The 14,955-nt window shown below is 33.7% G+C and overlaps 2 protein-coding genes and 1 pseudogene across 2 annotated transcripts in view; 1 reads left to right on the top strand and 2 right to left on the bottom strand.

Annotated features, from left to right (window-relative positions):
- Positions 1-6,850: 6,850 nt before the first annotated feature.
- Positions 6,851-7,225, bottom strand: LOC118199005 (histone H2B-like). The gene has a single exon (XM_035370782.2). The coding sequence runs from the start codon at positions 7,223-7,225 to the stop codon at positions 6,851-6,853; it is 375 nt and encodes a 124-aa protein (XP_035226673.2).
- Positions 7,226-7,240: 15 nt separating this feature from the next.
- Positions 7,241-7,748, top strand: LOC146995616 (histone H4-like; annotated as a pseudogene).
- A 5,680-nt stretch (positions 7,749-13,428) lies between these two features.
- The window catches only part of LOC118199006 (uncharacterized protein CG3556-like), a 60,117-nt gene continuing 58,590 nt past the window's right edge, over positions 13,429-14,955 (bottom strand). Inside the window, exon 8 of the mRNA XM_085822891.1 lies at positions 13,429-13,781. Coding sequence (XP_085679017.1) covers positions 13,714-13,781 — 68 coding nt within the window. The 3' untranslated portion in view covers positions 13,429-13,713. The remainder of the gene's footprint in view (positions 13,782-14,955) is intronic.

Genomic DNA, 14,955 nt, shown 5'->3' with positions numbered 1-14,955 from the left:
TGCCCTAAATACCATGTTTAACAGGCTGTTTACTTACAAATGCTTAATATTATGCTTTTTCTCCGAACATTAATGCACATCCGCTAAATATTACCCACCAGCGGCAAAGTCGCTGAGCACTGGTAGTTCGGTCCAGAGTTTGAATCGCATGAAGGAGCTGGCTGCATGGACTTTTTTGTGGTTTTCTCCATGTATAACGTGTATACGAACCAGTTTGCCTTATAAAGACCTCCACGGAGGCATCCTTCCCATTAGGCAGATTTTTGATGGCATGTTAGCAACTAAAGGACAACTAAAGGCTTTGAAAAGCTGTCATAATTTTATCGAACCTGTCGAAACTATGCTTGGCAGTAGATAGGATCAAGCTCTGAATACAAAAACAGGTCAATTTGAAACCAAAATTGTAAAAGAAACATTTCAGTATGTTTCAGTCATAAAAACAATTGAAATGGTTTTGTCTAATAGCCATGTAAGAAATTGTATCGAAACTGAAACAATTTCTAATGATAGACATTTAAAAAACAGTTTTCATCTTTTTATGTCCCAAGAATTTTGAAATATGTGGAAACGAAACGCCCTGATCTTCTGGTACCAAGTATTGCTGATTTCAGTGGTAAAAATCTCTAAAAATTTAACTAGGATTATAAATGATAGAATTTAATTAGGATTATAAATGATAGAATACTTTAAAACTTTTCTTTGTTTACTGTTTTAATTACCTAGAGTAAAGTAACTTTGCATCTATTACTCACATTGAACTTTATTCTTAAATGGCTTATAGTTCTTTTCTTCTGGCTCGTAAAGGTAAGCTGTAAATGCATGTGCCTCTAGTGCCAAAGGCCTTTTTAATGATATTTTTGTAATCATTATGTAATAAACATGTGTATTTATATATATATATATGTATAGATGACCTAAAAGCATTAGTTTTGCTCACAGAACTTTTGCTCAGCTAAAATTATTGGAAAGATGAGGGAAAAAAGTTTTATTCATTATTAATGAGTAAATATTTGGCATAAGTCTATGCATAAAAAATAATTTCATATGCTTAGCTATAAAATTCTTTTCATAGGATAATATTTTTAGTTTGCAGTGTATGTATATGTAAATAAGCTATTGATACTATATGTAAGTGAGTTGAGCTGCATATCCTTTGAAATTTGCTACATATTCTATCTTGAAAGATTCATGTGTGATATTTATATAGTTTCAATTAATTATTACATTTCACATGCAATTTTTATCCAGTATATGTCTTTTATATATACTTTTATTTTTATTTTTGTAGGGTAAAGGCAAAGCAAGTATTTTAGCATCAGGCTGTTTTTTGAAAAAAAAAAAAAAAAAAAAAATCCAAATTCTGCACTTCTAATATTTGCTAAATGTAAGTATTGAGGAATTTTGATATGCTTTGCACTAACTTTCATTTTAAGAGGGCAGATTATATTAAAATAGCCATTTTACAACAGTGAATGTATTTGGCCTCATGTGGCTAAAATTCATCTTCTCAGGCTGCTTTCGACTATTGTACCCACAGATGATGCATGGTCATTTAGCTAATTTCTGTAGAATTGGAATTGCATTGATTTGAATGTCACCTACATACTAGCAAATATTTCGAGAGAATAAGATGGTTTGTAATATGTGTGATGCCTTTATATGATCTAAATCTAAAGCAGATGATGCATGGTCATTTAGCTAATTTCTGTAGAATTGGAATTGCATTGATTTGAATGTCACCTACATACTAGCAAATATTTCGAGAGAATAAGATGGTTTGTAATATGTGTGATGCCTTTATATGATCTAAATCTAAAGCATGACACTAATCATATATATGCATGTATATACAGTGAACATAGATTTTTTTTAAAAAAAACTTGTAAAGTGATGGAAAAATTGCTTCAAGGTGAAATTCAAAAGATACACTTCCAGCCAGACTATAGCGATCATGAAATCAAGAACAAATATCTTTACAATAACAATAGTTTATTATGAAGGGATAATACTTGTTTTCATAAGGAAAAGACAGACTAATTCTCCATATAGTTTGTTCGTTTTACATTTTTATGTACATTATTTATTACATTTTTCATTAAGAAGCAACGCACAAATAGCAGTATGCATTACTATCCTATTCTATATTTGCATCAATATAATATTTACATATTCCTATATGTATTTATACTGCATTTTTTACAGAAACTAAAAGCAAAAGACCTCTATGTGAATGGAATTACTTATTTTCAAAAGAAGAAAAAATTTTCTGGCGATATTTTTTAATTGGAAAGATAAACTTTCTAGTATGGCTCATTGGTATTTGACTTGTCCTAATAGATAGGTAATGGATGTATTCTTAATAAAGAAATTTATTTTCAGGGAATAAAAGACATGGAATCTCTTGGACCAGCTCAGAATAAACAGCCCATGATAATGTGTATTACAAGTTCATTCTATATTAAAGCAGTAAATCACTTAATAGCATGCCCAAATCATGCCATGAAGGCATTTGACATTCTATTTAAAACTAATTTGTATTTAGCATTCAATATGCACATACATCAACAAATTTTTATAATTTTGTGGCAAGCCATTTGTATAATGTCAGCACTCCTAGAGCTTGTGTGGACTCTTTAAATACACGTTTTAGTATGAATTTATTGCATTCTGTACATCCATTACATTTCATATTTTTAATGTCATTTTATTGTCATATTTTCCATTTTTATACGATTTTAGGTTAACACCATTAAATGCTACAATGTATTACATGTCACAAATATAGATTACTGATTTCAAGAGAAGTTAAAATTTACTGTATTACTATGATTGTTATTAGTGATACTTTGATCCAGTATTTATGGTATAGTGTCACATACACTGAATGTGTACTCATAATTAAACAAGTTAATAATCATTATTGAATATCCAGTAATACAATTTCATCACTGAATATAACAGGTAACAACTGCTAATGCTTGATTGAAACTTTCTAAATATTTTATGAAATTGATCTCTATTAGCTAAAATATTTTTCAAAATGTACTTTACTTGATAAAACACTCACTTCCCAGTGACGAAAAAATTAACATACATACATATTAATAATCCTTAGAAAAAACCCTTTAGCCAGGTATATATTTCATAGCAGCCATCCTTTGAATGCTTTTGTGAGGTAAACATTCAACTTGATTTGAAAAATATGTTACTTTTTAAAAAATTTTCTTTCCTCTCCTATCTCGATATATCTTCTACAACAGGGATTTTCAACCAATGGGGCTTCAGGGGGAAGCCTTTATTCATATGTTAAGTATTTAGTTTTAGTTCATGAATATCAAAATATACTTTTGTTCAAGTTTTGCACTTATCAACATTTTCTACACTTTTGTTGTTTAATTTATAAAACAAGTTGAAACATAGTCTGAATCTAAATAAATGCATATGCATTTTTCAAGAGTTGGAGAGAGGGGAAGGATTTTCTAGGAATGGCGAAAGAGATGCATGGGGCAGAATAGGTTGTTTTATTATTTTTAATACATATATGTCATAGTATTTATTATAATTAAAGCCATGCCTTTCAGATACTTTTATAATTGATGAATCAATGCAATATCCTTTTAATCTTCATTCAAAAAAACATTACCATCATAAATATTCATCTAAAATGTGTACGTAGGAAGTATTTTTGTGTTTTTTGTGAAAGGGAAGGAAAAAGAAAGTCCATAAAGTACTGTACTTCCTTTGTATTCTCAGATTAGTCATGCTACTGTAACATTTATGTTCTCAAAACCTGTGCACTATATTATCATTTTCCAGGTTACAACTTTAGTTTGACTAAAAAGAAAAATAAATTCACAAATGTTTTATTGCACAGAACTTATAAGTTCACAAAATGTTGAGTGGATACTAAAAATTAAGAAAAGTTGAAAACAGTAAAAATCATGCTATGCAACCAACTCCAGAAACCACCTGTTGGTGTTTAATGATCTTTTGCACATCTTGGTTCATAAAGACTGAACAAGTTTCACAAAGATTTAAGAATATTTGCATAGGCAGTTATATTCCTGCATTAGCTAATTCTGTTTCAAAGTCATCAGATATCATGTCAGTAAGAACTGCATGTTACAATTCAGAAATATTTAAGAAACACAATTAGGTATTTATCATGTTTCAAAATTAGCAAAGCTTTGCAATAAAAAAGAAATATTTTAAGTAAATAGCCAAGGGTTTCTTATTTCAACAATAATGCTTACTTACACGAATAAAGAAATAGCGGTACTGTTCTGTTATCAGGATCGAGTTCAGAAATGTATGTATGCATGTATGTGTTCATTGTATGCATAAGTACAAATATATGTGTGCATACAAATACACATAGAAGCACATAGTACATACCAACACACGTTCATACATTCTGAATCCAATCCCTTGATAATAGAACAGTACCAAAATAACTGTTACTGCTTTTGCTCAGTATCCGAGGAAGCATATTCCTTGGATGTACGAATTGTAAATTTTACTTTTTAGCTAATAAATAAAGCTTTTAAATAAAGCTTCAGATTTTCAATTTTTCTTTTTCGGTTATAATTAAAAACAGATTTTAATAGCAGTAAACTGAAAATAAAAGAAGCGACTGTAAGGGGGAATGAGACTGTAAGCTGTCAAACTATTGGAGTTATAGAAAAGTATAGTTAGTTTTTTGCTATTGCGTGGGCCTTCAGCCCACTTCAGGATCAATATAGGGATCAAACCTCACTACTGCATCACGTAACAAATAATTCGTTTGAAGTTTGGATCATTAGATATGTTTTGTATTTCCTGTTGCAAATCACAGTACAGATATTTATAGGACATTCAGTACGATTTGAGGTACATTATGAATGCAGGTGCTACCAGGATAAAAAACATTTATCTTTTCTGCTAGGCTGATGACCACTACACATTTCAAGAGTAATATCAACATGGTAGTTACAGATATGGCACTGTTTGACTTTTGTTTTTATTTATCAGAGATTAGCAAATAAGGCATAGTTTAAAATTATTATACACACAGTGTAATTTCAAAAAATTAAATTAGTAATTATTAAAAAGACACACAAATTCTGTTTCAAATGACAATTATGTTTCAAAAGCAAAACAACGCGAGTTGCTTATTACGTGAGTAAATTACAACATGAGTAAATTATGAATACAACGTGAGTAAATTATGAATTCCGAGTCTCAGTTTGGCCATGCTTGATCTTTACATAAAGTATATGGCATATAATTAAAAAAATAACTTCTAAGAAACAGTATATTCTTAATTTGTTTTAAGAATATGTTCTGAAAATTATTAAGATTTTTGAAGTTTTAAAAAAAACACTTTTTTTCACTTTCATACGATGTATAAATTGCTATTTCAGTGTCAATGAAGTATCAGACTTTCAATACTCAACTACATAAATTTCTATCCATAAAAATTATTTTCTTACTTTTTCATCAGCAACTAATAACAGATTTTATTTTAGATATAAAAATGCACTCAGATATATCTGTTCTGCTTTACCACTCAGAAATAATACTTAAACGAATTTTGTGGCATGGGCTACACTTTCAGATCATTTTGAGTTTATTAACTTTCCTTAGAATATGGTCACTTTTATCTGGTTGCTCGTGTAGTCTGCCTTTTATTTTGTTTGTTTATTATCTCTGTCTTTGAAATATATTGAACTCGCATTCTCTAGATTGGCCCACCAGCGGCCCAGCGGTAAAGTCGCTGAACACTGGCTGCATGGGTGTTTTTGTGGTTTTCCCCATGTGTAACGTGTATACGAGCCAGGTTCCCTTAGAAAGTCCTCCACGAAGGCATCCCTCCCCTTAGGCAGATAGCCCTAGTGTGATTTGCCATAATTAAATACACCAACACCATTCTCCACATTGATTACATATTCTTTATGAAAATAAATATTTAGACAAAATAATGCATAAGACAAATAACATTATATAACATTACAGAACGAATTCTAGAATGGCTACTCTGCGAAAGGCTATCAAATACTGCATTTTAAAGTAAATAATAGAAGCAGGCATCAATAGTAGTTATATGAGAACTGAATAATATGAGATTATAGTATAGTTAGTTATACGAGAATATCTGAAATAATATTTTCACAAGCATACACATAATGTTTCAATACTTGGGTTTTCAAAGCAGAAAAAGTTGTAAAATAATACACATTCAGAAATAAGTGTCAAAAGTAGCTAGTTATCTGATACATATGTAGATCATATGAGCAGGAATGTGATATATTAATACATATATAAAATCGCATCGAAAAGTAATTGCCCTGCGTTTTCGCAATAGACGCACATTAATGCTAATTTAGCAACATAACAGAACCAAATCAGCAATCAGATACTAAACAAATATAAACACATCTTAATCCCGTTTTTCCCCATGTATTATCTTTTCTCCTTAGCACCTATTCCCCACATGATATTTACTTCCGTTGGCATAATGAAATGTCGCCCATATTCTTAAAGGAGCCAAGTTGGCGCAACCAAGGCTGTTCTCCGAACATTATCCCTTTTATATTTTGCCACGAAAAGACTCGCATTTTTTTTTTTTTTTTTTTAGACATTTAATTCTAATTCCTTTAAGTTCCTCCTTAAAAATTTCATCAAAATGGATACAAATATCTCCTGTTGTCTACATTCAGATCAATTTAGATTTTAACGTGAAAAAGAACCAGAAAATTACACTCTTACGTGCATGTCGCAATTTTTTCATTTGATGCAATTAAGCATTATCTTTTTCATATATTTTCTGGCGCTAAAAAGGGCCCTTTTTTATGCTGGAAGCTTTACAAATTTACTTCGAGCTGGTGTACTTGGCGACAGCTTTAGTACTTTCCGCAACAGCATGTTTTGCCAAAGTACCAGGCCACAAAAATCGTACCGAAGCTTGAATTTCTCGGCTGGTAGTGGTGCCCTTCTTATTGTAATGAGCTAAACGACACGATTCTGCTGCAATTCTCTCAAAGATGTCGTTAATGAAGGAATTCGTGATGGACATTGCTTTACTGAAAATACCAGTGTCAGGATGAACATCCTTGAGAACTTTGTAGATGTAAATAGCGAAAGATTCCTTCCTGGGCTTTTCCCTCATTTTCTTGTCACCACGTGGAACGGCCTTCTGGGCCTTTCCGGCTTTCTTAATAGCTTTCCCAGATGCTAGAGCAGACATTTTCAAAATCTGTGAATGTTTTCGGCACGGCCGGCGCCTTTTTACACGATTTTACCATTTGGTAATCCTATCAGCACTTGATTTTGAGTATTTTTCCTGTTGGTCGAACGCAGACTTTTTGTCACGTGACGCACACTGAAAACCTACTATAAAACCGATATATATATAATTTTTTTCATATTCTGTTGATCTTCGGTCCTCTATTAGGTAGCTACAGAAATGTCGTGAAAAAGGCAAAGGCCTTGGTAAAGGGGGTGTGAAAAGGCATCGCAAGGTCCTGAGAGATAGTATCCAGGGCATCACCAAGCCAGCAATCAGGCGTTTGGCAAGACGAGGTGGAGTAAAGCATATTTCTGGCCTCATCTATGAGGAGACCTGAGGAGTACTTAAAGTTTTCATGAAAAATGTGATCCACGATGCTGTTACCTACACTGAGCATGCCAAGAGGAAAACTGTCACTGCTATGGATGTCTTTTATGCTTCGAAGAGACAGGGACACACTCTATATGGATTTGGTGGCTAAATCTCATTACCTTGCCCTCACCTCCCCGAAAAAAGGCCCTTTTCAGAGCCATACAAATTTTTAAAAAAGTTATGCCTTTATTATTAAACTAGCTTCGCTCACGCTGATGTCCTTAAAATAAGCTTCAACTCCGCATGAATTTTAAAAATACACTCCGCGTAAAACTTCAGTAAATAATTCCCTTATTCAATACCTAATAAGCAGCGGATAATTTTATATTTATGCCTGACCAAAGAGTTATTTTTTAAATAAAGAAAATTCGAGGGCCTTAAAATGATAAAACGATAGTTGTTATCGCACAGCAGTAAAGTCGCTGAACACTGGTAGTTCGGTCCGAGATTCGAATCCCGCGAGCGGGCTGGCTGCATGTGCGTTTTCGCGGTTTTTGCCATGTGTAACGTGTATACGAGCCAGTCTTCCTTAGAACGTCCTCCACGAAGGTATCTCTCCCCTTATGCAGATAGCCCTCGAGGCTTTTCCATAATCACACACTCACAAGTTAAGACCGTCACCAGCGGCTGGGCGGGAAAGTCGCTGAACGCTGGTAGTTCGGACAGAGGTTCAAATCCCGCCAAACGTTCGCTGCATGGATGTTTTCGTAGTTTTCCCCATATGTAAATAGTGATACGAGTATGAACACAATAGAATCGAAATCAGAACTGAATAATCTGAACTTAAAACCAGTTTGCGATATACACTGCCCTCCAAACGTTAAGGAAAAGCACGTCTAATTTAAAAATAAAGCAACATAGAAAAAAGAACATTGGAAGACATGTTCACTAAACAGTTATTTATTCAATGCGACAGAGAATTTTTCTAAAGAGAAAAAAAGTTAACTAATATATTAATGAAAGATTCCATTTCTACGTTCCCGCTATCTCTGTACTATATGTAATAAAATGTTGTAATTTTACAACTAACTTAAATTAATTATTAAAAAAATCACTCTAAATAAGCTGGAAATAAATGAGTTTTGAAAATTTTGAAGCTTTGATAGAAAATTTAGGAAATAGGACATAACTTGAGGAAAAAATAATCAAAATCTAATCTGTTTCTGATAATTATAAAAATTGTTCGAAGCATAAATAAAAATATAAATGTTTGTATATAAATCTTAAGTTCCACCGCAGGTCTTCGGTGTTATTATAAGCACGAAAGTACGTGCCATTTGTGTCAAGTGTTTGACGAATGAAAGGGTTTATTTTACCTATTTTCTGTGCTATTATTCCCGCCTGTGCGAGAAATGGCCAGGTTTCCTCGTAAGATCAGTTTACTTTATAATAGCGATGAAAGTCATATCTGACAATGGAACTTTCCAGTTATATTTTAGGGACAGCATGTGGAAATTCCATCGGAATATGCAAAGTAAATTTAAAGTACATAAGAGGAAAGAAGATCTTTTACAGTTTTTCGTCATTAGTAGATTCCAAGGCTTTCCTATTAGGCAGTCCTTCAATCGTATAGCAAAACAGAAACTGGCCTGAAAAAACTCAGTTGATATTTCATGAGACGAAATCGTTTATTAAATTTATAGTTCTTAATTAAAAACCGCACGAATTTCAGTGAAAGCATGCCGATCTAAACAAGCTTTGTGCTGTATATTGGAAATGAAGGGTAGCTGACAATATACAACAAAAACATTCCGGAGTGGAAGAAGAGGATTATTTATGAAAGGATATTTGCTCTGTTTAGGTTCATCACTATCTGTAACTATCCTTATGATGCTTAAAAGTAAGGAGAATTCTTTGCCCAAAAGAATTTCTTGTCACCTTGTTGTCTTTTAGCAACTCCAGATACGCTTTAGATTGCTATCAGGAAATGATGATTCGGGACCTCGGTTATTATAGCATTTATTTGAAAGTGAAAACGTATGATTCAGCAATAATGCTCTTCGTTCGGTTAATGTTAATTTAAGTTATGAAATCTTAAATAATCGTAACTTAGAATTTTTGTTATTTAAAAAATATAGTTTAAAGTACTGAAAATAATTAAAGCTATTATTAATTATGCATATTTAGTCTAAAGAGAAGAAACTGTATTATCTTCTGGTTTCCAGGAAATGATAAAATATTTAAACTTTAGATAAATACAAGGAATACAAAATTTTAAAAAAGAAGAAAAATATATTAATTATTAAGCTTATTTTTCTGCATAAATCAATATGTAACACAATGACATAATAACGACATTTTCACAACTGTTGCAAAAAGGTGGAATTTGGCCAACATTTAGGCGTCTTTAAGACGTCGTGATATGATGCTTTCACAACCAAACTATCACCTGGGAAAGACGCAATAACGACGCCTATACGACAAAAACCTCATCTGAAAAGACGTAATAAAGGCGTCTTTGCAACGGTTGCAAAACAGTGGATGTTCGCGGACATCTGGGCGTCTTAAACACGACATATTGCAACGTTTTTGCAACGACATCCGCGATGAGTTTGCGACGTCGTCACGACGTTGCTGTGCTACTTGGGTAATTAAATCACAGGACTACTTGTAATCAGGAAGGGCTGCTCCCCACAGCAAAATAAACAAACCTTAGTCAATCGATGAAAAGATACCGGGTGTTATGGCGTTTCGTTCACCTGCGAGGTGGACTTCTCTACCGCAGGTGGGAAGCTCGTGACTGAAGAATAAAGGGTAACTCATCTTACCATGATTTCCATTCCATAGCCTTCTGTCAGAATTTGATAGCAGCTGTTTTCCTAAGGCCAGAAGTGGAGGCTATTTTATTGTGAAGGCATTTAATAGGAGGCCACCATTGCCTCCTATGAAGAGACGATCATGCCTTCTCTGGGATTCGTACCTGGGCCCTTCGGTACCGCAGTCGACTCTGGACACTATCTACTTTAATAGAACACAGGACTCGGGATTTGCAAATGGTGTTTTCACTGATGGCTCTAAAACTCCAGGGGCACGGTAAGCGGATTCTGTAAACTTTCTGGAGGAGCTTTAACGTATGAGTGGAAAGGAAAGCTCGCTTCTGAAAACTCTGCCTTTCAGGCGGGGCTCATAGCAATCAGAGCAGCACTTCTCCACCCGAAGAATAATCCCACAGTGCCCAATATCATCTACACAGGCTCAGCCTCAAACCTCGCTGCGATAGCTGGAATTCGTTCTCGCCATCCTAGCGTCAGCAGCATTAGAGACATTCTAACACACATGCCTGCTTCGCAAAAACCCTCACTCATCTGGGTGCCCGCTCATACGGGAACAGAAGGAAATGAGAGAGCAGATGTTGTCGCAAAGGAAGCAGCGGATTCATCCACTTTTCGAGAAGTCCCGACCCTTAGGCGAGTCTCGGACCTAAAGAGTCGGACATTCCATCAGCTCCTAAGAATATGGTAAGAACGTTGGGATCAAGTCTCCACAGGGAGACGTGTTTACAATCTCATTCCCAAGGTCAAGACAACAATCCAAACTAATAGCAATTACATGACGTATTTCCTCACTGGTCATGGGCCCTTTCCTTCATACCTCTGCCGCTTTGGCTTGAGAGAGAATGGTAACTGTGGATGTGGGAAGGAGGGTCATCCAGATAATTTTGTGTTCTCCTGCCCACACACAGCACTTAACGGCCTCAAGCAACCAGGAGCCAGATTCTGGCCAAATTGGTTCCAGAATCTACAAAGTAACAGAGTTGCCCAGCTGAAACTGAAAACATAATTGAGTACTGTACTAGCAATTACTCTTCTGACGCTGGAAGATAGTAGTCATAAAAGTCTATATAAGCTAGTTCAATATGTCACCAACAGAGTATATGATATGTATGTTCAATATATAATTTTGTATTTATGCTGTGTCAGGTTCTCATACATAAATTTCGTACTGTATCTCAATACTGTAATGTATCTGTACATGTTTGTAAGTTTTATTTATGGTACCTAATTTATACTAAGGATCCCGCGTACCTCAATGGCATGTTTCTTGTAAACTTTAACTATCATGATAACGTATTTGTTTGGATGTATATATCAATATGAGTAAGAGTATGTATACTTTTATTTGTTTCGAAATATTATGTAAGTGTGTATATATATGTATATTAGTTGGTATTTATATGTATATACATATATTTTGATTGTACTCTTCTTCAAGTGCGTTGTATGCACATGTATATCTCTTTTTTTGCATTTTATAAATGCCGTCTGCTCAGTCGGGGCTGCCCAGGGCTGCGGCCTGGTAGCTAGTGGTTGACTCCCGCCGAGTTGGTAACCAATTCTGCATGGATATATCTATATCCTGGGTCGGAAGCCAACTCAGCGGTTTGCCTCCTCTAACCACTATATCATATGGGCGGCTGATGGTAGCTCTATAGAAGGTGAATTTGGTGTAATAAGGACATTACATAATATTTACAAACATTTCTTCTGGAACAACTCAACAAGCAGATGTAGAGAAGTGGTGTAAATACTATGCTTGCCAAACTAGTAAAGGCTTCCAGACACGTACACGAAGAAGATTGAGCACTGCAACGTCGAGTCACCATTTTAAAGGATGGCTCTGTATTCGCGGACATTTACCTATACAACCAAGGCTAACAAGAACATCCCTGTTGTCATGGACAATTTTAGTAAATGACCGGAAGCCTACATCATCACTGATCAATTAAATTCACGCGTTGCCAAATTCCTAGTAGAAAACTGGATTCAAGGTTTGGATATCTGTTCTTATTCACTCTGACAAAGGAAAAAAACTTCATATCTGCCTTATTTAAAGGAATATGTAGAATTTTTCATATGGAAATTCTTTAAACTAGAAAAAAATTATCATAATTTCTAATTAATGCAAATAATATTACGAGTTTCGTATATGACAATATTGAAGCCCGCAAATATTTTCTAGAACACGAATTCTACAAAACCCTCCGAATAATACCTCTTTTTTTAAAAAAAATACATTGATGAATTCGTTTCACAATAGCAAAGAACAACACAAAATGTTCTTAACACAAAAAACTTTTTTTTTAATCTGCTATATTATTTTAACTATATATAACTCTTCAGTTAGTGTACAATGCTGATTATGATTACCATCATTAAAACTAAATAAATCCGTCAATTTAGATCAAGCGAAAGTCACACGTTTTTCATTTTATTGCTTATAATAAGTAAAACATTTTCCTAAATGTAAGTGTAAAAGACCAGAGAAAAGTATAAAAATTTCAGTTTTGCAATTTTAATTTTTTTTTTTTATTTTTTTTAAGTTTAAAATGCTTAATACGAATATTTGCATCATTTAAAGCATTTTAATACTTGGAAATACATATCTACGACCAACGGTGGCGAAAAATATTTTAGGTAAAAAGTTTTGTGGACACTGTGTATTATGTGCAGCATATCATCATAACAGTGAAACACTTCTTAGCATTAAAACTAATTCCGCAGTAAAGCCACTAGGGATTGGACATAACACATTCAGCAGTTTGAATTTTGAGACGAATAAATAATAGTCAAGTTGTACAAACATAAGGAAATTTCAAACTTATCAAACTACCGGCTTACTCTTTTATGACATGAAGTTGGTGAAAAACATGAAAATGAGTTAAATATACTAGAACTAAATCTGAAAATTAAATGCTATCTGCTTTGTAATTGAATTTGGAAATCAAAATTGTAATAAAACAATGTTTGTAAAATTTGATAACTAAGATGCAAGATAGCTGTTAAAATCTATTATATTTCAAGTAAAATATTTTATTCCTTTAAGATTTTTTTATCTCTTCTAAAATCATGACTTTTGACATTGCAAATGTTCTACATTTAGTTTTTACATATATTAGATAACTCATCATTCAATGAAGAACATAATGTAAGTTCTGCTCTACTTCTATATTTATAATGAAGCTTATTCGATTGGAATTTTCATTTGAACTTCCCATTCGATGTAGTCCAAATCAACGAATAGTTTCCTTTCACGATAAACATCCCTACAATTTCTTCTGCAAGTAACAAGGTAGATTAAATATGCGTAGTTTTGTACCACATTATTAAATGCTCTTGATCTTGCATAAGTAATCTATCAGGACCTGAAGAAATAAAAAATAGAAATTCAAGCATGGCATATAAAAGATTTCACAATTGAATTACATGCATAGTTTGCTTTTAAAATTTAAATTACTGCTTCAAAAATGTATTTGAGTTTATGATACAGAGATAAAAAATGAGAATGATGAGAAACTTCAAAATTATTACTAATCAAATTTTAAGTACAAAATTCATGCATTGAATAGACGAAGTTATTAGATTATAATTTAATTCAACCAGTTATAGGTAGATAGATAGATAGATTTCAAACTTTACTATAACTTCCGCTTTTCCCACCAGAATGCGAATGAGTTAGAAAGCGTTTTAAGTCAGTTTCGAGTAATATTAAATAGTGCAGTCCTTGACTACTCTTCCACATTTAACTTAATTTTGACTGTTCAGCTTTGTTGAATCATCACGGCTTGTCGCTGATACTGTTCACACAAGAACGTGCGTTTGTATTCTAAATTCTGTTTAAATAAAACGGTTGTTTAATTTTTCTAAAGACTGTAATTACTCGAGATGCAGCGACAATTTGGACTAACTACCAGTTCCATAAAATTTAAAAGAGGAGTCTGAGCAAATTACTGATCATGTCGCAAGACAAAGCAGCATTTAATCTAAGACACAATAACACGCCGAACAAATACTAATTCAGAAGTCAAACAACAAAAATCAGCGAATCATTTGCGCTTTTGCAGCTGAGGATGGTGGTTCGGTAAAACCATCGAAACTAGACCTGTGACAGTTTGAAAATATAACGCTGATTTTTGTTGTTTGACTTCTGAATCAGCATTTAATCTGTCCTTCCTCCCAGGATTACAGCCTTCACCGGCACCAGGAAATCCAATGGAAGGCTTCGTGTTCATTGTAGATATGATGCAAGAGCACATGGAAACAATAACTATTGTTACGTTTTTCTATTCTTCTGACACCAGTTGTTACGTTATTTTCTTCCTTCACGTTCGTACGGAGTTCGTGTGGATTTGGCGTGAATAATGATGACATTGGATGAAGTATCGAAACACACTTTATTTAGCCAATACTGATCAGGACAGCTCCAAAGTCACGTTTTACAGTCTTCGAAGATCTACTATAAGCACGCTGACACGATCAGCGGACACAGCCTCCAGATTATCAGGCTATCACGGTGGAGACGGCTTCACGGCAAAGCAT

This window comes from Stegodyphus dumicola, chromosome 8 (genome assembly GCF_044657685.1).
Source record: "Stegodyphus dumicola isolate Sdum_Otavi_A_Nest chromosome 8, ASM4465768v1".
Taxonomy (NCBI): domain Eukaryota; kingdom Metazoa; phylum Arthropoda; class Arachnida; order Araneae; family Eresidae; genus Stegodyphus; species Stegodyphus dumicola.
This window is presented reverse-complemented; position numbering and strand designations above follow the sequence as displayed.

Coding starts and splice junctions, on each gene's coding strand:
- LOC118199005 (XM_035370782.2), bottom strand. CDS start 7,225: ATGTCTGCTCTAGCATCTGGGAAAGCTATTAAGAAAGCCGGAAAGGCC.